At 38.2% G+C, this 25,393-nt stretch overlaps 1 protein-coding gene across 1 annotated transcript in view; it reads right to left on the reverse strand.

Annotated features, from left to right (window-relative positions):
- LOC111870795 (Down syndrome cell adhesion molecule-like protein Dscam2) overlaps positions 1-25,393 on the reverse strand; it is a gene marked incomplete in the record, with an annotated part of 574,710 nt that overhangs the window by 27,331 nt on the left and 521,986 nt on the right. The window contains 18 exon segments of the mRNA XM_023863339.2: positions 807-1,187; positions 1,962-2,118; positions 3,828-3,961; positions 5,376-5,534; positions 6,841-6,987; positions 7,886-8,129; positions 8,841-8,911; positions 8,996-9,304; positions 10,472-10,759; positions 10,983-11,156; positions 11,454-11,573; positions 13,723-14,004; positions 15,035-15,307; positions 15,679-15,972; positions 16,929-17,383; positions 18,000-18,117; positions 20,173-20,312; positions 21,860-22,028. Of these exon segments, the coding sequence (XP_023719107.1) occupies positions 807-1,187; positions 1,962-2,118; positions 3,828-3,961; positions 5,376-5,534; positions 6,841-6,987; positions 7,886-8,129; positions 8,841-8,911; positions 8,996-9,304; positions 10,472-10,759; positions 10,983-11,156; positions 11,454-11,573; positions 13,723-14,004; positions 15,035-15,307; positions 15,679-15,972; positions 16,929-17,383; positions 18,000-18,117; positions 20,173-20,312; positions 21,860-22,028 (3,915 nt within the window).

Raw genomic sequence — 25,393 nt, forward strand, 5'->3', positions numbered from 1 at the left:
GTATATTGTGCATTGCAGGCATTACGTGTATATGTATTTTAGCACTCAGAACACCCATTGTAATAGTAGTTTCCAAATAAGTATTGATGTTCCCTCTGATGATGGTCCATAAGGACCGAAACATGTAAGGGTGCTAAGTTTTCAGGTAGTAAAAACTTAAATAGTCACACTGGATGGAGTTGTTTTGTCTTTGTAAGATAAATGGTGTTTAAGCAAAAAAAAAAAAAAAAATATTATCAATGTTCATAATATTTAAAATCTTGAACCACTGAAGTTTGTATCTCTGTGCCTCTTCTGTGAAAACAGGAGATTGGGGTGTTATTTGCCATCCTCTGAGATCTGGGCAGTGTTGTTCCTCCCACCCCTTTTATATGATTGGCTAAGAATCTGTGTTGTTAAGTTCTTTCTCCCTTCGTTGTGTATTGAGGCATGGATTCCGTTTGTTACTGCAAGATAACACTTATAAAAGCTACTGGCCTTACTGACACATCATTTCTTCACATATACACAGACAGATGATGAGTTTCAGCGACCTAGTAAAGTAAGTGTATAGTTCCTTCCAAAAGTATTTTCATGATCATTTTCTTTAGCACATTACATAAAATTATTTAAATAATTTTCCTGGGGAGTAAAGCGCAGCCGGTGCGTAAGGCTGACAACCTTACAGCCATCTTTGAGCCGATTGTCTAAATAATGTGGGACCCTCAATGTCTCACAACCCTATGGGCCTTCATGGCCTGGTACAGGGCTAGCTTTACTTTACTTTACTTTTTACATTAAACAAAATAATCTACTCACTCACTCACCAATTACTGGACTCCCACCATTATCTGAGAGTCTCCACTGCAGCGATATACTGCGAGCTGTTGTGGCAGGTACAGACAGATGAGGTGGGCCAGGAGGCACTTGCACTGTTACTCCATATGTGACTTCATCTCGACCAAATACATTTTCTGCCAAGCAGGAATAGTTGCCAGCATCCTCAGGTCTAAGCGGACCAAGTGTCACTCCTCCATCTGGGAGTACACGATAATGCCTGTTTCCTGAAGATGGGGTGATGGAATTACCAGACGGACCACGCCAACTACGATTAGGAGCAGGAAGACCTACAGCATGGCATGCCAACGTAATGCTCTGACCTGACCCTGCCACCACTCGTCGAGAAAATGAAGCTATCCGTGCTGGAACTGAAATAAAAAAGAAATAACCATATAGACTCACTACAGCTCAAGCCATAGATTTATGCGAATAGTTATAGAAGTTAATTCAGAACAAAGTGCCTGATAAAGAAATAATGAAACAAAATCAATGGCATCAGCCCTTCCAGTTAAATAACTGAGTAACTCCATGCAGGGTGTCCTTAGAAAGATAATAATAATTCAACTAGCTTACAAATTTCACACCTTTTATGGAACCTGAAAGTCCATTTCTGTATTCATACAAGCTGACACTGGTCCCTGTCCTGAGTCAGGTGAATCCAATCCATGCTCTCCTATCCTATTCATTTAAAATCCATTTTAATATTATTCATCCATTTACTTGTATGTCTATGCTGATTAAGTGGTCTCTTCCCTCTCTCTTGGTCAGAGAATCTGAAGGGAAGAGTACACTATTACAGCTAAATTGACTTAAATATATAATTAAGATCGCAAATGAGACCTTTTTGACTCTTCAATAACAAGCAATGAAAAAGCATTTGTACTTCTGTTTATTATTCATGACTGTTAGGAAATAAAAATCCAGTGGGTTCTATTCATTTATCTATTATATGTTTCTAGATACTGAGATTTTCTGTAAATAGGGGAATATTGAAAGATGTCACTTGGGAGACAACGACACAGATGGGAAGGCAATCGCAGGAGCAGGCTGTGATTATATGAAGCAACTTAGAAAGCTTTATTGAAGTACTTATGAACCTTCACAAATATTTTAAGCTTTCCACCTGAGAGGTGAAACCTCACCTCTGGAAACCGGTGCCTGTGGAACCTTGATGCTGCTCTGTCCCTCCCCTATTATAGTGGAGGCTGTCACCCAGAACTCATACTGCTGAAACTCCTTTAGCCGACGAACTTCATAAGTCAATTCTCTATCACCAAACACAGTCTCTTTGTGTTCATCCTGTTGGTGGAAATCGAATAATATTATTCTTTGCAATGATTAAGATGGCAAAATGGTTATATAATAGTATATACACTCCAGTGTTTATGAAGAGAGTGGAGAGAGCGATATCGGAGGAAGTGCAAGAGGTTAGAAATCACATCTGTGTGGAAATACCAGCAAACCCAGATACATTAGTTTTCTTTTTACTGAGGTTACTTAGTCTAGACCTGGTTCAGATTTTGGAGAAGTAGGTGATGGGAAATAAATTATTTATGAACAGTGCCAGTAGCAGATTAGAGCTGCAATATGAATAAGGGGAGTAAGGCACCTATTGAATACAAGCTTAACACTTATATTCAAATATAATTTACATATGGTGAACAGAAAACTTCATGTAGAAGAGAGGACAGAAATAGAAATGAAATTCATGAACAAAAATTTAGAATTCAAAATCTGGTAACAGAAGAGAAATGATTGAAATGGTTTCACCAAATAAAGGAAAAATAGATATATTTGATTACTGAGAAGGGCAGTAGAATTAAAATTCAAGAAAAGAGAACTATGGGACTGCCTAATACAAGGTAGTTTAAGATGATACTTGAAGATATCAAGAAGAAAGGAGAAAGATTGAAAGAAATCTACTGAGATAGATAATGGGATACAAGCAGAAAGTGGAGCATTTTCATCCACTAACCCATATAAAATTAAAATTATACTACACAAGGAGGAGGAGGAGGAGGAGGAGGAGGAGGTTGCAGAGAAGAAGAGCCATCTTGTAATTTCGCGAGAAGAAGTATAATGGGGACTGAAGAGGAATTCCCTTAACATATTTAACTGTAAGCCTCAGGTATAAAATATAATGTGAATTAATTCAGACAGACTAGCAAGGCTGTATGCATATGCATGGAGAGAGTAGCTGAGGAACACAAAAAGAGTTACTAGATGCCACATCAAGTTTTTAGTCACCTTATTTGCAAACAAATGTAACAAATCAAAATTATAATCAGAAGAAATGAAGAGCATATTCAATCTTGGAATGTTTGCCACTATTAAGTTTGGAATCTTTTGTCTTTCTGTCTTGTGTCAAAAAATGAAAGATTAAAATATACAAAATTGTAATTTTACCCATTCTTTTGTATGAATGTGAATTTTGTGCCAAGTGAAAAACAAAGAGGGACGATTTTTGGAAACAGGGTGGTAAGGACAACATCTGGACCTCAGAGAGTAGGAGATAACTGCATAATGAGGAACTTCATAATTTGAAAATTTCACTAAATATTATTAAAGAACTCAAATAAAGGAAGATGAGTTAGGCAGGGGATACAACATGCATGAGAGAGAGATAAGAACTGCACATAACATTTAATTCAGAAATCCTGAAGAGAACAGACCACTTTGGAGACCTAAGTATATAGGCGAATATAACATTCAAATGGATGTTACAGAAACAGGGAATAAGCATGTTGACTGGACTCATCTGAATCAGAACAAGATCTAGTTGTGGGCTTCATGTTTTAAGAGAAGTAAATTTTGTAATCATTCAATTGGATTTCTTGTCTGAATTTTTGGATTCTATGAGAGTCAGGGAATTTCTTGTCCAGATGCAAAACTATCAGCTTTTTCAAGGAGGACTCTGTTCCATGGAGTTAGCTCAACTAAACTCAGCTCATCCAGAGGATCCCTACATGTGTCACGTGCTGTTTGTAAACATTAATTCTCAAGCTTACTTTGTGAAGCTTTGATTGGTAGTACACATTGTACTTGATAATGTTGCCATTTGGTTCTAGTGGTCTAGTCCAGGCAACCATAATGCTGTCAGATGTCATTGCTAGTGCTTTGATTTGTTCAGGTGGTCCTGGAACTGTAAATAGAACAAACATTCACATAGAATAATTTTTTCACAAAGAAATTCATAACAAGGAAAATAAAACCAGAAGGATGGACAAGGAAAAATCATTTAACAGAGAAACAATCCACAGATATTTCAGTTGAAGGGTATTAAAAATATTTTGTCTCTTCAAACACCAAATCCTAACTTACAGCTACAGCATTTTGTATTCAGTGAGAGGATATTACAAGTAGATCTGTACAACTGTCCTGGGGAACATAATTTCTTTCATAAATCCCAGCGTGAGTTCTTGAGTTGACTTTTAAGACTTCTTCAGCTGTCATTTGTCAGATATTTATAAAAACAATTTCTCTCTTTGATTTTCTATTTTATAAGGTCCCTACTTCCAGTGCTTTCTCTTAAATTTTGCTGGGATATTAAAAACTCAGTATTTTCCAAGGATGTAAAGGTGTTATTGTCTTGCTTCTTTATATCAAAAAGATAGAAAATCATGAATTTTGACAATATACAATACAGTAAAAGTAAAGCTATCCTTGGAACAGGCTCTGAAGGGCATAGGGTTGTGAGATGTTGAGGGTCCCACATTATCTAAACAATTGGCTCAAAGATGGCGTTAAGGTTGTCAGCCTTATGTGCTGGCCAAGCTTTACTCCCCAGGAAAATTATTTAATTAATTCCTGGCACTCATTTCTGTTAGAGGCTGAGTTGACCCCAGGGCCATAGTGTGGCCAGAAGGATTAGGTCAATTGAAAGAAATCCAGTGACCTCATCGGGACTTGAACCCACGACCTTCCGGCTTTTAGCGTAGTGCCTCAACCAACTAAACTACTGCTCGCCCCCACACAATAGAGTACTTCATGTAAATTATCATTTATATATAAAGAGAGCCATACAACAAAGTCCCAGCACTTTAGTCTGTTGTATTTAATCACTGTAGTACCCTGTTTTGATAACAAATAACTATAATTTACACTTTCAAACATGCTAAAACAAGCATAAAAATTTAAAGCCAGTAGCATTTCGCTGGTTCATAAAATACAATTTATGTCTCAAATCTTTCAATGAGAAACACATTTTATTTATTCTAAATCCCTCTACAGCAGAATGTCCAAGCACAAAATAATACAAGACAATATACTTCTAGCCTGGAAGTTCTATAGAAAGTGTTCAATAATCTTACAAATTCTGACACCCTGCATTTTCATGTGTCTCTTACACAGAAGAATTAGGTTCAAGGGTTGTTAAAAAAAGTTTTTTTAACACAGAAAATTTTAAATTCAACTGTAGTCAAAGTCCTCAATGTTTTTAATATCTGCAAAACAACGTACCATTGCAATGCAAGAGATAATAAGGATGTAATTTTTGTGTTTATTAGAGTCTTTCAAACTAAAAGCATAACAATGAATATCAATTTTGTGTGGCTTACCATCTTCCTCTGTGGTACAATGGACTGAATTTGATCTGACTCCTTCACCAGCTGCAGTAAAAGCCAGCACTCGCACACTGTAGTTGGCAAATTTCGCCAGACCATGCAAATTTGTCTCCAGATTTGTTGTCTTCTTTATTTCTACATCTGATGTTAAACCTGGAAGGTTGAATAACTTATGCAGGCTGGAAATTTGAACTTACTAGGTACTGTAAAATTATGTCATATATTACTGTTGTGTAGACAGAAACTTTTGTCATCTCAGTCTTGAATTTAACTTGCATCTGCTATATTTCATGTGAGTTGTTGGAAACTGTGTCTGAGTAGACAAAAAGTTTGGTAAGTAAACAACAAACATTCCTGTGCAGTATCTGAGGTTCTCACAGTTTTGGTCGTGAAGAGTTCTATCTTCTGGGAGGTAATATCATGCAATCCATTAAAGTCAACTGACGTTTCACAAGAAACAAGTTGCCCCCATTTTTAGGGTGGAGGAATAAGCTGAGCAAGAAACCAGAATGAAAGCTCTGCTTGCCACCTGCTATCACTCTGATTTCTTGCTCATATTATTTTGACCCTGAACATGGAGGTGACATGTCCGTCCTAAACATCGGTTGACTCTCAATGGACTACATGGCGTTATATCCCAGAAGATAGACCTCTTCAACAAGTATCCATATTTATGACATGGATTTTTTGGTTTCTGACTGCAGATTCACAGATATTACATTCAGTGATATTTTACACGAATAATCCTGACACAGAACTGGCATTTTTCTTATATTTAAATTTACAGGTACCTTTCAAAATTCAATTTGATCATATTTCTTTGTCATATACTACTCTATAGCCCATTCTTCAAGTACTTTCTTTTTTCTGCTTGCAGCTGTAAATAAATTCTAAATTCTTTCTAAATTCTGCAGACAGTCTTTTTGAAGTTAAAATCTTGGCTTTAATGTGCACGAAGTGGAGAATACTGGTACTTCATTCATAATCCCTTCCAAAGCAGAAATTCAGTAGCAGAATACCTGCACATGTGATCATTCATTCAGATACTACAGCATGCACACATATGTGCACACACATAAGCACACGTGCATGCACACCTTATACAAGGTTTCAGGAAATTAAAGCATTTTGTATTTTAGAATTTTTAGAATGAAACTGATAGAGAACTCAAATCTATTTGTTGAGGAGGTTTACTGGGGGGCCTTACTGGATTTCACTTGAAAATGGCATGAACTGTTTTCCACATGAATTACTTATAACTTTAAATTATCAAAATGTGTATTGTAAGAAGCAAACAGACATTATAAGTTTTTGCAACCCTATTCAAGATATAAATTATGCTTCTCAGGTTCAGATTCTGGTATTCTGTGAACACTAAAGATGGAGGCAGCTAGTTCATCTGCAAGACATGCCAGATATGAGGCTTGTAAAATGTGGGGTAGATAGTTGAGATTCTCACCTCCTTGACGACTGATATGCTTGTACAATACTTTGTAGCCCTCAATGACTCCATTGCGATGTTCAGGTGGTGGTGGGTCCCACCTTACTCGTACACTCTGTGGGGACACTGCAGAGCAGCGTAAGTTTTGTGGTGCCATGTCTGGAACTATGATAATCAGCCATGAAGATATATATCAAATGCCAAAAACTGAAGATTACAGATGGTTCTGCATGTAATTTGCTGTTATATAAAAGTTATTCAGTGCAAGATGAACAATATGTAGGTTTAATGAAACTAGCATGTAAATCATCAAGCTTTACTTACAAACACAGTTTAAGATTAAACGTGATAAAAAGGGGCAGTTACTTTCTATATTTCCCACAAGACTTCTTCTGGCCCTTAAAAGTGACTGAAGAAAATGGGAGAAAGTAGTTTATTCTCTCTGTTACATAACTCATACATTTATACTTTTATTTTAAATTAGACATTTTATTTGACTGCATTGAGCAAGATATGTGAATAAGGCAAAGTTATCATTTGGATATTTATGTTAAAACAATTGGAAATATTTTTTTCATACATTGTTCCGACTGTATAGAATGAAATGCATGTATAGTAGACAAACATACATATGTTTGCAGTGAAATACAATAATCAGCCACCCATCAAAGTCAAAATACTAATAAATCACTTTGCATGACCATACTTTGGGTCAATCACTACATTTCACAATTGGTTTCTGCTCCTACGTAAACCCATCATTGCTGATTTTCAACTTTATTGGTCTGCAGGAGTAGATAGTTGGTTCTCTGAAATAATATGACAGTTAAATTCTTTGAATATGTTGCAACACCCAGGAGATTCTGCAAGAAGAGGATTTATTGTTGAAAAAAAAATGTTCAAGCTGACATGTTCGTAACAAAAGAAAACCACGACGTTTCTTTTTGATCCAACTGTGAAATACACAGAGGATAAAGTACAGGAACTGGTTGAACATGGTGTGCAGTCATTCTCTGTATTAATGGTTATCAGAAAAACAGAAAGACATGCAATATTTACCTACCACCCTCCAGTGTTGTCACAGATTGTATGGGTGAGGCAGGGCCTGACCCAACCTGGTTGAATGCTCGGACTGTCACCTCATAACGGGTGAAATGACGCAGAGAGGTTAGTGTCACCTCTAAGCGGCGTCCTCTGACAGTGCGCACTTGTTGTGCAGCTGTAGATGGTGCACTGTTTCCCGATGCCTCCCGATACCCCACTTGATATCCCAGGATTTCTCCATTGGAGTAACTCACTAGGGGGGGCTGCATCCAGAAAGAGCAGGATACAGTATGTATGTGTTTTGGGTGTCAGTCATGGACGTATGATTTAGTTCAAATTGTTAGACTATATCTTCATTAATATGCTTTAATTATATATTGTCACTTTGCATTTAATGAAGTTTGTTTTTTGGTTCATAAGTATTGTACTATGGACTAAATACCAATATGATGCACGTTTATTTTGTCTGTAGGCATTTTGAATTCTGATATCAAAGAGATATTGAAATGACAAGAAGACAAAAACTCATAATTGCGCAATATAATGGAAATGTTGCAGAGAACAAATGCATGATAATATGAAAATAAAATGGAAAAGCAGGAAAGTCAAATAAAAAAAAAAAACTAAGATGAACAAGAAGAGGACTGAAAGAGGAGGGAACCAAATCAGAAAACATGTTGGGAAGAAAGGATATACACATAGATGAGAGGATGTGGGAAAGTAAACAGAGTAAAAGTTTTCCTTTCTCAGCATGGAGCAAGAAAGAAATTAATTTAGTTATCAGTTTATTACTTGTTTCATCAGATTGCATAGATCAGTGCCCACATAACATCAGGCAAGAGACTCAGCAGAGAAGACAGGTGGCCATATAAAGTACTGTCCTCAAAAGAGACAGATGGTCAGTTGAAGCATGCATATAGAAACATTTTCATAAATAAATTTATCTAACTCATGTAATTAGAAATAATTCTCACCTTCCATTTTACCAGAAGTGACTCTGGACTTGTGGCCTCTACAGTGACATCTATTGGTGGACCACTGGGAGCTGTGCCAATAGAATAAACAAATCTATTAGAAACCGATATGTTAAATGACTCCTTGAAAATCTCATCACTTCAATATTTCTCACCTTCCTGCAATGTTAAGGCAAGTGTGGGCTCACTGGGAGGCCCTGCCCCAACTTCATTGACAGCCAGCAGTCTCAGATTGTAGGATGTGGCAGGTCTCAAAGCACCCAGTTGAGCCTTGCGGATACCGCCTCCAACAGTAACATTGTTCCATGAACTCATGCCTCCGCCGAGGGTTGGCGCCTCTTCACGAAATTGTACTACATAGTGAGAGATAGGGGCATGACCTGAGTATGGTGCCCCCCATGAGACACTCACCCAGCGACTTCCCACCTCCTGCACCTCCACCCTTCCTGGGGCCTCTGGCGGCTCTGAAATGATCACAAAGGAATCACCAAGAGAGTTGTATGACTTCAGACACATAGGAAAAGAACAAATAATGGTACCTGACAGTTAACAAGTTGAATGTATATGTCGTATATGCAGATTTCAATGTTACTCTTACAGGTTAAACAAGCAATTACCATGTGCTGATACCAGGTATTATAATAAAATAATAATAAGCAAATAAAAGGAGCTATTAAGTTCTATCCAAATTCTGGGATATATTTTCTTCTGCCTACACTGAATAAACTTGGAATATAAGTATTTCTTACTAGTCCAGTGACTGACGCTCCTCTTATATTTTGGGATATCCATAACAAAATAACATTTGAAACTGAATGTGGATACAGCATATTTTTTGGTCATGGAAAAGTATTTTGTTCATGTATTCAGCCATAAAGAGCTTTTGAATGAGAATTATAGGAAGAAATATTAGAAAAAAGAAATGCAGCAAATTTAAGTGGTTGTTGCACAGGTACAACAGTAGAACCAGCAAATCAAATTGCATTAAATGAAAATTATGCAACTACAACATGAAATAAACCACATTAATATCATCACACTCCAGTGACTATGCCACATTCACAACTTATTTTACGTATTTAAGTAACATAAATATCTTGAGTAGAACAACCAGTATAATAGAAGGTTAAAGATAAAGTGAATTGAAAAAGAATTCTGACATTCTGTTCACCATTTAACAATATGTTGTAATGTAAATTTGGTACCTTAGAAAATCATCAGAAAGTAGCATAATTGACTGTAGTTACAAACATAGTTTGTAATAAGCAGTGTGGAAAATGTAATTATAATAATAATCTGACAAATATAATTCTGCAAACTGTATAAACTGAATTCTCTCATAAAGTAATATTTTAATACTTATTAGCCTATTCTTTGTGTAGCAAGAAATGTATTCTTGATATATAGGGCAAAATTATTGAGGAATTTTATGTCAGAATTCCCCACAGTTCTAAGGAACACATTTGTGAACTACAAATTTCTCAACAGAAAATGATTTTCATCTAGAGCGCCAATCTCCTGCTCACACACTCCCCCACATGTATCTCCTGCCACACATTAGTCTACACTTTATGGAGTTCTGCTACAAACATATACAAATTACACACAATTCATGTGGATATGATGGTCACCTTTGACTGTGAGGTAAACTATCATCTCATCCTGACCAAAATCATTGGAAGCTGAGCAACGGTATGGACCAGCATCTCTTCGAGCCAAAGACTCCAAATGTAGTTCTGCTGTGACTCCATGGGGTGTCTGTCGCTCCATAATCTGGGTGTGGCTGGGGCTTAAGGGTCTGTGAGATGCTGACCATGCTACATGGAGGGGCAGGTCACCTTCTGCTTCACACATCAAAATTATCTCTTCTCCTGCTACGCCACTTTGGTTTACTGCCCGTGACCTAAAATGTGCTGGAACTAAAACGAATATTTCGGAGAATGAAGCCTAATGAAACTGGGGTGTAAATGATTCTGTAAAATCAGTAAATATATATTTGTATCTGAATAAGCAAAACTTGTCTGTTCAGAGATATAGTAACGAAAAAAACAACAAATATTTACTCAAAATATTATGTTAATATAAGGGTTCTAAAAATGACATCCATAAGTGCATATTTCTTTGCCCTAAGTGTATACTGACCATTAACTCTAAGAAAAATGACCTTGCTGAGCCCTGAACCAATACCATTGCTGGCCTGACAGGTGTAATGACCTTCATGTGATGGGTCAACTGCCCTAATCAGCACCGAACCGTTGCCTGAGATGACAAGTTGAGGACTAGATTCCAGTGATGTATAGTCACCAGGTTGTTCATCTGGGGGGGAAAAAAAAAATGTAAGAGTTTAGCAACTTACATATGATTCTGTTTCCAAATTCTGTACTTGCTAAAGATCTTCAAGCTCACTGTACAACATGGGTTTATGTATTGCAATTACACTTACATGCCCATCAGTTTTAATGTGTTTAGTTTTCTATCAAATGTCAACAAATTGATTTCATTCGGGTCAATGCAAAATGTAAGATTTAGTCTTATTATTATGGTGTAACCAGAGGAAGAAGCCAAGCAATAACTGATGATCAGTTCAGATATCTAGAAAGCAACACCACTAACCTTTGGCTTTCATCCATGTTATAGTAGGCGTTGGAAATCCACTAGCTTGACAGTGCAGAGAAACAGGATGCTGGAATAACACCGATACATCCTGCGGCTCAATCAGCCATGTTGGAGCCACTGCAACACATATATTGCTCAAAATTGTTATCGAAAATCAATTAGATCCTGCTTTTGGGTGATGGAACTGCAAAGAAGTGGATTATATTTCTGATATTTGAAAATTTTTTTTTTCAATATTCAAGAAAATATGACTGCCCCATGGGTTTCTATTCAAGAGGTGTACAATTCGAATCACAGCCAAGATGCTGATGATTGTGACTAAGGATTTGTGTGGATTTCTTCAGTCTCTGCAGGCAAATGCCAAGATAATATGTCAAATTATTACATGACTGCTCCTTTCCACATCTTTTCCAAATCATTATTCACTGATCACCTTCCAATTCTGTGCTATACATTTAGATCTACTGACAGCATCATTAAATAATCCTTAAATAATACAACAGAATATCCTATGGCTCTTGCAATTTTTAATAGTACACCATTTGTGCAGTGAGCAATAGACATTAGGAAGCCAAATAAAAAGATAAATGATTGAAGGACCGTTATATTCTACTTTCTACTGGCTAGCTACATCAAATAACACATATGCATAAGAAGATCAACAGGTTACTAACTTCACCTTGGAGAAGGAGACAATAAAAAACTCAGCAATACAGCCTGCCTATATATACCGAGATCACCAAAAAAATAAGATCGACATCGACATCAAACCGCAGCAGAAATCTAAAAACATTAATTTGTACTGAACTGTCAGATTCATTATGGGAATAATATACATGACAGTATTCATGGATTTCTTTAAGATGGACACTGAAAAAAGACAATCTAATACAAACTAGAATGACTGAAACATGAAGTAGCACATACCCAAATGAATTACCCACACATAAAAATGATATGACTGAAGAAAACTGAGTCTGATGTTGGAACTGTCAGATTTCTTGTACATTCTGTAAGAAAACCTTACTGAAGGGGAGGGGGGAAAAAAACCCTAGATGGATTTATAATTACACCAACAGTGGAAAATTATCATTCATCAGAACCTGAACCTATATTTTCTGGTCAGGTAGACAGATAGAACTCCTGAGCTGTGTGGTGACAGATCCTAGTTGACAATTTCTCACTTTCACTTTTATTCATTCCTACAAGAAGACCAAGTTCTTTGCCTAGAACAGGGATGCTTTAATTATCAATGCCTGAATGCAGTGAAATTCACATTTAAGATTTCTTTGGGGAGCAGTGGATCTGCATACTAAACTAAGGAAAATAGTAAATGGGATTATTGATTTTGGATCATTGAAATTGAATAAGGAAAAACCTTAAACTGAGAAACATTGTATGGGGTTCCATTGTATACAGTACCTAAGCCTTTATAAAGGAATAATAATCAAGTTAAGAAATTTAAGCACTCTTATGTAATTACAAAAACTGCGAATGGATTCAAGTCACACCCAAGAACTCCACTGCAGTACTTGCATGCTGCAAACACTGAAATAATTATGGGGTTAATTTCGTAATATTCTTGATTGTTCTGTATTAGATCCCCAGCAAGAAACAGAGAAGTTACATTTTTGTATATACCAGATAACTTAGAGTACCTGTATATTCTATGATAATGAGAAAGGGTAATTACTTATTCCACTTGACATTTTCTTTGATTTCTCATACATGTTATTGTGACACACCATATTTATGTCTTTTATTAAAAAATGAAGTAAATTTACTGTCTTATCAATATGCAGAAATAATAAATTGCAATAAAATATTACCCTCAAGTAAATCTCTATCATTTATACATTAAGAGATGAAGTATTTTCCTAATGTTGCTGATCAAGTACTAAGGAAGGGGCAATTCTGATAATACACAGCAGTGAAATATGATGGGGAAAAGTTTAATCAATTCATTTATGACTTTCTTTTTCATATTCTCATTCCTGAATAATAATATATTGTTACAATATTTCTAAACATGGGAATAAATTATTATATTAATTTTCCTTAATATAAAGGTGTTACTTACTATCCCCTATTTCTACTACCACACAAAAGGTATTCTTTGATAAATCCCTGCATGTCTTAAGTACTGCATCACTCCAGCACAGTGTTATGTGTAAATTAAGAACAGTATGACAGGTGACAGAATTTATGTGCAGAAAGAAGGTGGATGGATAACCATATCATGATGTACACTTCTGGAAACTTGTACCTCTAACAGTGAGCTTGGCAGTGTAGTTCGCCACAGCTGCTGCATTACTGGCAATACAAGTGTAATGTCCTGAATGTCGGGCAGCCAGATCACTGAACAGCAAGTTGCTTACAAACTGATGCTGTTGTTCCTGCACATCTGCCTCCTGAGGCAGTGGACCCCCATCTTTGCGCCATGTGATTGTAATGGGGAAGTCCCCAGAAATTATGCTGCATGAAACCTGTGCTCTCATTCCTTCCTGTAAGTTGTTGGGGAACTGGAATGGTGCTATCTGTGGTGGTTCTGTGAACAAACCATGACATCTTTATTTTTGCAAATGTACTACTGGTGCTTTATGGCTTATTATAAATGAACATTTTTATACTTATTAGTTCTGTGTTCGATTAACTGTGATTATATAAGGTTATTTTTATACCACATTTTCACCAGATTTCCTTTCTCTCAAGCATGGCTCTGTTTATTCATGAATGTATAATGATTAGAACATCAAAAAATGAGGAACTTTGTGGTTTATGAGAATCATCTAACATTATTAAGATAATAAATTCTAGAAGGGTACAATCAACAGGGCACATAGCTGGGATGGAAGAGGTAAGGAATAAAACATCGAAGGGAAATATTTGTCTGAATGACCACTTGGATGGTCAAGGAGATGAGAATATAATTTTTAAGGTATATCTCAGGGCGATAGGCAGGATCATGTCCAACACAAAGACTTGGTATTTGTGGTTCTGCAATATCACGTTCTACTGCCAGAATGTTAGTTTAATATCTGGATGTTTAAAAGTTATACTACAAGGACAATACCAAAGTAGCGGGATGAATGAATGAATTGATGGATAGGTGGACGTTATTTGCCATTCTACAGTGGAAGTTTATATATCATTTGTTCTTGTAAAAGTTCCAGTTTGTTAATACAACAAAATAAAATGCAAGTTATGAAAAGAAAAAAGAATAAAGTAAAGAGGAAAAGAAATTCTCGGCTTCATAATTGTTCTGTTATATAGCAATGGTACTTCCTGTCACTAATATACCAATTTTGAAAGATAAATTAGAAACCTACCTTTACTGAGTTAATGATATTCCAGATCTTTTGTTTATTCTATAATTTTGTTTCCTTTTTAGCTACATTTATAATGTCAGTGAAACTATATATTTGCAATAAAGTATTAATTTCTTTAGATTATGAAGTTAACATCCAAGGTTCATTCTTAGAAAACAATCTATATTATATCATAAATATTTGTATTATCACATAGTGTTTATAATCAGTTCCCACAATTTGCTTGTAATCTGTATTCCGGATACATACTCATGACATCAAGGTAGAGCCTGCCATGGGCTGACTGCCCTTGCTGGTTGCTGACAGAACAGGAGTATTCTCCTTTGTCAGTAGCACCTTCAATCTGTCTGACAAGTAGCGTGCCATTGGGGAATACTCTTTGTCTGAGATGAATGGGCAGAATATCTCCAGCACGCTGCCAAGTCACACTGGAAATGGGGAATCCTGCCACTGGACAGCGGAGATACACATCCAGACCTGCTACCACTGTCAGATTCTGTGGTACACGGGCAGAAGGGGGCCCTGCAAAATGTCTACATTGGTTTCACTGAAGTACAGGTTCAGAGAATTATGATTAGGAGACACAGACAATATAAAGTAGACTTGTATCTTGACCTGTTATGACTCCAGATGTCTATGAATGACCTATCCATCTCTTTAGCCCTTTGAAGTCTGACACTCCCTTAAACAACATTTAAACATCCAGTTCTCACCTGCATAAATATGTGAAAACTATTAGCATATAAGAATGACATAACACACGTGATTAGATATCTCACAGAAATAACAGATCCCAACTGACACTCATGTCATTATGATGTCTTGTAAATGGTACGCAGTGAGTCACAAATGTCATGTGTGTGTATTTACTTTTCTAGACAGAGCTAACTAACCGTAGATATTAAGCATGGCAGAGTGCTGGACAGCACCAAGGACATTTCTGGCAATGCAGGTGTATAGGCCGCCATGCTGTACACGAACAGATGAGATGTTGAGGTGGCTGATGACATTGTTTGCAGAATCCAGGTAGCTACCTAGGACATAGCCCCGGGGTACGAGCAAACCCCCATCAAGGAGCCATGTGATCCGTGGTGGGGGATTCCCTGAGGCAGAGCACCTCAGTGACACTGGCGGACCTGGCTGCAGGGTCTGTTCTATGAAGGTCAATTGTAGCTCAGGGGCTATGGCTGTAACAGAGGGAAATGAAAAAAATTGTGCATTTTGGGAATTTAGGGAAGGAAGAAGGAAAAAGGAAAGTATAGGAAGGAGAGGGAAGGAAGAAGAAAAGTAAGGCTAGCATGGAAGAGAGAGAAATGCAAATAATGAAAAACAAAGACGAAAGTGATGATAATGTTGTCATCATATTCCTCTCATTAACAGCTTTTGAATGAACTGGATGACTTTCACGAAATTCGTTACCTCTTCAACATCTTCGTCCAGGAGGACTGAACTTCTGAAATGAAGCTATTCAATATAGAATCTTGATATTCTGTGTGATAATACACATTATAAAATAGAGATCCATAATGTGACAATTTTTGTACGCAGTGCAAAATATGACATAGCAAACACTCAGAAACTGTAATTAGCCCATTTTTTCTTATGGTGATAACTGATAAACAGTCAGGAATATTAAATTACATATGTAAATTGTTTGAATACAAATATCTAAACAAACATGAGACTTCAATTTTTGTGGTTTGACACAGATGCACAATATGAAGCATGTTCCATTCTTATCTTCACACGATGCGCTCTGTTTACACAACTGGGGCCCTTGACACTGATGTTTGATGGTACAACTATTATGTCTGCTATGAAGGAAATTACACTATCAATATTTACATTAATTTAATCAATGTTAATTTTTAATGTTTATTTAATTTTTTAACTTCTTTAATTACAAATAACCAATGCAGTTGAATAGATTTAAAACTCAATATGTAATCTTCTGTGGTAAGTAAGCTATGCACCTCATTTAGTGTTTAGTAAATTTGAACTAATCTCTGAAAGGAGGCACAATAGATCACTGTGGTTGTGGCACAAGGGCCAAGAAGGCCTACCCCTTATACATTCATTCATTCAATCTATGAAATGGAAAGTTCAGTTGCCATAGTGCAAAACACTGAGGAACCTAGCTCACCTCCCAGGGTGAGTTCAGCACTGCCTTGGGCACTTTCGTCATTGCTGCGTGCCACACACTGGTACATTCCACGGTCTGACTTGCGAACGTTTTTGAGGAGCATCACCTGCCCCTGCTGCATGATGCTGACATGGGGGCTGTCCAGTAAAGGGCGCGTGTCTTTCAGCCATGAGATATGCATGCCTCCACTGCCCCCCTGCACAGAGCAGTTGAACATGGCTGGGGTGCCCGCATCCACAATCTGCTGCTGTGGGCGGATGTGGGCTGTTATGGGTGTGATCACATTGAGTGTGATCTCACGGCGGTCCTCACCCATCATATTGCTCACTACACATACATAGCGCCCTCCATCCTCTGGCTGAACACGCGGGAATTGAAGTACGGACTGCAGGGGACGTACAAGCACCATACCCAGCCGCACCTCCTGTAGCACCCCATCCAGGTCACGGTACCATCTGCAAAAAGAGTGTTCAACATCAATATCGCCTTACAAGTGGCACCCACAAGTAGACAGGACTATGCAAATATCTGCTGAGACTCTGACTGTATGTTTCATAGCAATATTTGGTGACAAGTCAACTGCAACAGTGCCTACATGGAACCTGCAGCCAGGTAGTCTTATATCTAATCAAGTGTCAATGTTGAAGAAAGTCGTCTTCTGGGTTTAGGCACCGTGAATACACTTCTTCATTGTCATCGCCGTGAAAACCTCAAAACTTACAAAGTGTCAATGTTGTTTTAATTCTCTTTGGTTAGTACAGGTAATACCTTCTTCTATGCAGAAATAAGTTTCTTCGTGGAACAAGGCATTGAAAATGTTATGTACTTTAACTGACATTTTCAGTGTATTTTCTTCTGACAAAATTAAATTATATTGTACATTTTGTTAATATATTTTTCAATGTACCATTACTGAATATCTCATTTTAGAAGGATTAACAAAAATTTGGGATAAATTTACAGAATGTAATGAGGTGAACGTGCAATGCCATATAGTATTACAGCTGTAAATTTCAGATAATGGCTGTCCCATGCATATTGCAAGCATGTGGTGGCTTTTATGTGACAGACCTGTAGTTGGGAGGGGGAGAACCCTGAGCAGCACATACAAGGTCAGTAGGGCTCCCAGCCCGGGAATTCACATTAGCAACAGAGTGCTCAATCCTAGGTGTGATGTTGCCTTCAGGCTCTGAAACAGTGCAGCAATAAAAATAACAATAAAGCTGATATAACATTCATCAACAAGAACTTACACAGCCATACCAGTAAACAATAAAAAAATTTAAAGATAATGAAATATACTGAGCTCACATACGAGATTAAGGACATGTAATATCAAACTGAATATTTAGATTGAACATCATGTGAAGTGGACAAAACTCCTATTTTGTAATAAAGAGCTCCCAGGTTTAAATCTTGTCTTGGAGATCTTAACTGACATATTTTGTGGGAGTCTTCAGTCCCTTCAAACAAATGCTGGTCACTTCAGTAGGTGACGGTCACGTCCTTCAACATTCTACTTAATTTATTATTCACTGATAATTCTATCACTGGATACTACATAATATGAAGAGTAGATGGATTGGTAAATAAGCCGAGGCTAAAAAGAATGAATTCCTGATAATAAAAACAACAGCAAATGAAGTCATACCCAAAGATCTAGCAAAATATTTGATAAAAGTATATCTGTACTTCAGACTACATCAGATCCCAAGAAACCATTCAACTAGACATCTGTGGCAAGTTCAATGTAAAATGAAAACAGTTTCCAAACTTACCCATACATGGTACTAATGTCATGTAAGTTCTTGTGGTACATGTATGAACGAAGCAGAAATAATTCCTTAGAGACTGAAGAGGCACACCAGGTATTTGAGATTCCACATGAGGAAACATCTTATTTTCTCTGAAAGCTTTTGTACCCCCTGTTAATTCTCATTTCACCAGCGGATCCATATTCATTAAGTATCCTACAAACTTACACTATATAGTCTCAATACTGACAGAGTCAATAAATAACAGACTGAAAGAAAAAAAGCAAACATTCTCAGGAACATCTACATGAATGCAGTAACAGTTTCTCCATACCAAGAACTTTGAGTTATGGAGACACAGGTTGATTTAGCTCCTTCTGACAACTGAACGCAAATTTATACAGGCTAGAATGAAAGAGGGGTGAATAGGGGAATATGAAGATAAAAGAGAAAATGGAAAGACGGTGGAGGAGAACATGAAGGAGGAAGAGAAGCAGGAAAAGAGAGAAAACGAGATGAGAAAGTGAAGGAAGAACAGAGAAGAAGAAAAATATGAAGTAGAATGAGAAAGCAAAGAGGAAGTAGAAGAATACGGGAGAAGGAGAAAGATTAAGGAAAAATGATTGGAAAAGAAAATTGAGAAGAAGTTGGGGAGGAATGGAGAAGGATAAAAAGGGTAGATGAAGGAGAAATGAATGAAAATAAAGAGAAGGAAATGAAGAAGGGTAAGATGAAGGGAGGAGAGGAGAAATGGAAAAGACAGAAGGAATTAGGACAAAAGAAGGAGAAGAATATGAAGGGAAAGTAGGAGGTAAGGCAACAAATTCACTGTTTTTAATGTTATCTCTATATCTGTTTAAACAAAGTCATGAATGTAATGGGAGTACTGTATACTCCAGTTTATACGCCCTAATGAAAGGGACAGTACATACGAATAATCGGAAAATACGGATAAACCAGGGTTCAGACATAATCGGGAGCCAATTGAGAATGTTCGATACAGATATTCAGAAATGTACAGTACACACCGTCCCATTTGTTCCATCATCTCCACAAATGTAAAACTTCTGGAAAAAGTGTTTGATTCGCATTCCTCTACAACTTTTGATCGGTGGACTTTTCGCTCGACAAACATTTAGCGAGATAAGCTTGAGATACGAGCGGTCGTTAAAGACATTCGCTCAAAATGATAATTAAGATGGCTCAACAATTCTTCGTAAAGTTCTATAGCGTCAAGTGGCTTGAGTATATGGCCAGCTGTTCTCATGTTTCTTCATGGGTACAGAGAGACGGTCAAACTGAGCTTACTATTTAGTAAGAGCTCTGTAGGTTTGCAAACACAGCTGAAACATGCAGGTAAGATCTAGGGAGTGCAATCTGCGCATGGATAAACAGGAGTATAACGTACTTCTTCCCGGACACTAGCATATGGAGGAAGAGCAACAGAGGGAATGTTTCCAAGGGAACCAAAACATATTGTTGCCACTCACGGCTAACAATGATCTGCCCTGGCATGCTGAGTCTCTTCTCTCCCGTCAGGCGGTGTACAGTTTGGCAGTAGTAGCGCGCGAACCCATCGTCTGTTACAGTGTCCCTGATGTGCAGGGACCCTGAGGCTGTCACAGTGAACCTGGGGCATGGAAACACACAGTAACTGGATTTGACTGATTATAATTATGTACGTTTAGAAGGCAATGGACTGCATCATTCTTAGTTTGGGGCATAACTGTCTTCGGTAGTGCAGGTTCTGTTTTTAAAACTCGGAATTTACTCAGTCACCAGCTCAGGCAATTAGTCGCTGGCTTCCCACCGAGGCGGTCCGTGTTCGAGTCGGGCCATGTGGGATATATGGTGGACGAAAGTGACACTGGTGCAGGTTTTCTCCGAGTACTTCGGTTTTCCCTGCCAATCCTCATTCCACTAATTTCTCCACAATCACCATCATCTATCATCTCGGGGCTGGTACAATAGGCCAATAGTGGCCACAGTACCAAGTGGACTCAGTCTTACCCAGCTAATAATAATAGTACTCAAAGACCAAGAATTCCCTCTCGTTTATGGAACTTGAACGTTATTGCCATATTAAAAATGGAGAGGGAGTGACCATATATCCGCGTGCTTTATTTACAAAACCACACGATGGCACTAAGGATTTACACTAGTAGTTGACAGATACTGAGCACAATGGCTTGGCCATAATGATTTCGGTTGGCGTTCGAGAGGCGCCCGGCTTCGAATATCGGTCGGAAAATTGGTCATATTGACTGCGGCTCTTCATTACGTTTCTCAGTCCCTCCTGACAAATTCTTTTTTTCTTGGCACTACAGCCGCAGTGGGCCTAGGCCTACCTCCATGAACTTCTCCTTTCACTTCGGCTTTTCCAGATCTTACACATTCGGTAGGACTCCTTGGGCGGGTGATCAGCTCGTCGCAAGGCCTCTACCTGTACACAAACACAGAAAAAACGCACACACACAAACTAAACATTCATGCCCTGAGTGGGATTCGAACCCACGATCCCGGCTTCCGAGCGAGCGAAGACAGTACATGCCTTAGACCGCTCGGCTACCGTGACCGGCTCCTCCTGACAAATGCCGGAAAAATAATCAAATTAGGACATGACCGCTTCCTTTGAAACCTTTCCACTTTATTATTCATCAGTCAACCTACCATTCATGCTGTATATCCTAGATCACTGTTTCTCAACCGCCGGGCCCTCGTTTTACAGAAAAAAGAATTTACCGGGCCGCGGTCTCACAAAGGTTGAGAACCACTGATCTAGCTAGTGACAGAAGAGTAAAATAAACACCAAGGAAAGTTAGAAATGCATTTATTTGTGGGCCGGTTCGGTCAAATACTTAGCCAACATGTCTCCTTGGAGTGACTAGGCTAAAGGCTAGACGATCTGAGAACCGGGGTTGGTTTTCCGAGGGGAGGAGAAGAGATAGCTAAACCAGTTCAAGGGCCTGCCCAGTCTCCCATCCCTCAGATACCGCTACCTATTTCTCCGGAGATAAGGCGGCCGGAGCGTAATGGTGACCACTCATCTCCATCTATTGCAGAAGTCAAGAACGTCTAGGGCTATAAATCCGCTCTCTCATGTCATCATTGCGCGGTGCTTAATTAATTACGGCCAGGAAAATATTTACATTTGACTTTACTATAAGAAGCACTTACCTGCCACCTGGGTGTATGACGGTTCTGCCCAGCAAGTGTTCATCTCGTAACCAGTTGGTTACTTGCACCAGCCCGCGTACGAAACTTGGGATGTTGCATCTGAGTACAGCTACGTTCCCCGCCATAACGAACACGTTGTGAACCTGCAGCTGATACTGTTGCGTCACATCTGTAAATGCATGAAAAGCGTTTAGTTACGCCAGAAATTCTGGCAATTTACGTTTAAAACTCCCGTTCATACCTCACAGAAAACTGCGTCTCCGTTAACTGATTAAATATGTTTAGGAGATGAAGAAAGCAGTCTGCTTTTACCGTTCTCACGGTCTTGTCGCTTGCAGATTTCTTATACTTTTTCTTCTACCCTGAAGATGGAGGCGATACGTTCCTCCGAAACGTCGGTTAACACCACTTATACACGGTGCCAAATCCCAGAAGACTTCTTTCTTCATAGTCACCGCCGTGAAAGCCTCAAATCTTACATGTTTAGGAGATGATCGACAATCAAAAGAAACGCATAAATAGATTATGTACGAAAAATTCAGAGCCTTTCACTCTTTGATATAAGCAGTGCGTGTGATATATTGTGATCTTCAAAACACCGATCTTAATATTTTGACGAATTTGCATATTTTGAGTCTCCCCTCCTGAAATGAGAAAAGTGGTTTCTGGAATGCCGCCTGTTTCTCTACATATGTATGTATGTATATGCGTGTGTATACTATGTGTGTGCCGGTCACGGTAGCCGAGCGGTCTAAGGCATGCACTGTTTTCGCTCGCTCGGAAACCGAGATCGTGGGTTCGAATCCCTCTCAGGGCATGGATGTTTGTGTGCGTTTTTCTGTTTGTCTACAGGTAGAGGTCTTGCGACGAGCTGATCACTCGCCCAAGGAGTCTTACCGTATGTGTAAGATCTAGTAAAGCGAAGTGAAACGGAAAGTTTCATGGAGGTAGGCCTAGGCCCAAATTGGGGCTATAGCGCCACAGGAAAAAAATACTGTGTGTGTATGTAAGTATGTATGCAGCTACAGCTGTTTAGGCTTTAGTGACACAATATTGGGACGCTGGTAATATAAGTTCATTCTTTCCATTTAGGACAAACATTATTTTAAGGAGAGCGAATAATTTTAGAGATGTGTTTAAAATCTCTGTTGAATGGTGCTATCGCTAGCTCAGAGAAAGTTGTGTGCTTTGCCCGTCTGGCGATGTTGGCAGTAAGGACTCAAGGCTCTGGTGTCGAGAGGGCCAGCGATAACATTATTCTGACAACGAATTTTGCAGACTCTATGTAAAAACTTATGGATGATACTGGTGACACATAAGGCAGAAGAAAAAACACACGAAAGAATTATATTTAAGCATAAGGCGTCGTTCTTTCAGTTTCTGGGTCCTCTTTCATGATTCCTGGCCATACCCGTTTGCCTTCCGTTGTCTGTGTCATTATTTCTTTCCAGAGAATAAATTCTGACATAAAGTTGCAACGAAATTAATCCTAATGCAGTTTAAAATTTCAGAACAATTATTCGGAACTGCGCATGAGCGTAGTGTATCTTGGAGTAATTTGAGTTTAAAATGGCTATAAGTGCGCATCCTGTTGTTAAGGACATAAAGGGCTTTGTGAAAATTCACAGGTTGAGCTTGTATGAATTACTAATAAACAACATGAAGGGGAGTTAGTTTTGTATGTTGAACCTCAATAATAACTCAGGCGTGTAAACACGATTTCGCTAAGCTGATTAAGCAACATGTATAATGCAGAGAGGGAAGAGAGACGAACCTGAGAACTTGGTCATGTACTTCAGCAGCCAGTGAGGTATGACAGGAAGGGTTCAAGTCCTTCAAACACGTGCCCCTTTCAAATTCAAGCAGCAGGGAGACAACTTATCGTACTCTTCATTATTATTCTATCTCTCTCTCTCTCTCTCTCTCGTTTTCTGATTTTAGTTTCTCTCTCCCGGCTTCTAGTCCATTAACTTCCAATTACTCTTCTTCTTTCCTTTCTACTCCATCTCCTTCTGCTCTTCCCCCTTCTCCTCCTCAATTTCCTACTCCTGCATCTGTTCCTCCTCGTACTCCTCTTATCCATTTCCTCTCTCCTCCTCCTCTACCTATTCCAGCTCCTCATACTACCCCTTCTCCTCTCCCATCGTCTATTTAAATGTTCTCATTCGCATAATAGACTGTCCAGTGTCTGCCTGTAGTACACTTTTCACAGGACATATCACTTCACCTAACATCGATACATGTTTCTTTCAACGTGGAGACAATTTTTTTGCAAACTATCTGCGTTTCTTACTTAAGTTGCCTGACTGATTTTTGGTAAATTATTAAGAAAAAACGTGATACTGGATGATCCCCAGACTCATATTTTTAGAAAACTTCCGCTGAATGCTATTAACATGGCGAGCATAAAGGCTTTTGAGATGGGGGCAGAATCAGAATCGTAATTTATTTTTGTAACGGAATGTTTCTTAAAATAATGCACATTTATTTTGTATTACACTTGCCTAAAACCACGAAAATTTGAGCAAGGACGTAAGAGCATGAAGAGAGTTTCGATCCAGAGCTTAGAAGTAAACAGTTTTAGTAATCGTGGAGGGGTCTGTTTAGTAAGAGGAGGTTTCCGTTTGGTTAACTGTTACTCCAACTTTCTGAGTAGAAGCAAACAAGCACAACATCGGAAGGTAACATTTCAACGTCAGAAGGAAACCGCATCTAATGCCGAGGTCAAGAAGGGTGGAGCTACATAGTTCCACTTTTCAACACATCTTCATGGCATGATGCTTAAGATATTAATATATTAATCCGAGGAAAATATGAGTATACAACTGTATTTAATCGATTAAAAATGAGATGTTAATGGACAAATTTTTATCTTCAACATAAGCGTGTTTATTTTTTTTTTTTAGAAATTTTGAAGTTAATTAATTCTTGATATTGTATAGTTTGATTATATTCTATCATAAAATGTAGATGATCGTCTAGTTAAAAAATGAAATTAACATTTGAACTTAGACAAACATTACGCCCATCAGACACTTTATCGAAAATAAATTAACAAACCAATTAACAGGCTCAATATAGCTTGTTACTCAATCCTGCGTATTCTCTATCAGTCTCACTTTATGAGCATTACGCAGGTATAAAGAGTCCATCCATTCATTGTCCTCGAATGGTAACTGAAAATTCACTTCATTAATTTATGTTTCACATATTTTGGCTCTGGGGCTGTTCCAGCAAATCCAACATCGCCATTATACAGCGTGCCCAGTCCAAAATACTCCGATCCATCACGAACGCACCGTGGTATGTATCCAACCACACCCTACATACAGATCTAAAAACTCCTTACGTATCAGAAGTCATTCGAGAAAACAGCACCAAGTACTTCAACAAACTAGAAAATCACTCCAACCCACTTCTTCAACCACTACTACAACCTCAAGAAAATCGAAGACTCAAAAGAAGTTGGCCATCAGATCTAACGAACTGAGGAAAACATCACTGGATGTTTATTCCGCACACGCCAGAAGAGTG

Source organism: Cryptotermes secundus, unplaced genomic scaffold (genome assembly GCF_002891405.2).
Source record: "Cryptotermes secundus unplaced genomic scaffold, Csec_1.0 scaffold499, whole genome shotgun sequence".
Taxonomy (NCBI): domain Eukaryota; kingdom Metazoa; phylum Arthropoda; class Insecta; order Blattodea; family Kalotermitidae; genus Cryptotermes; species Cryptotermes secundus.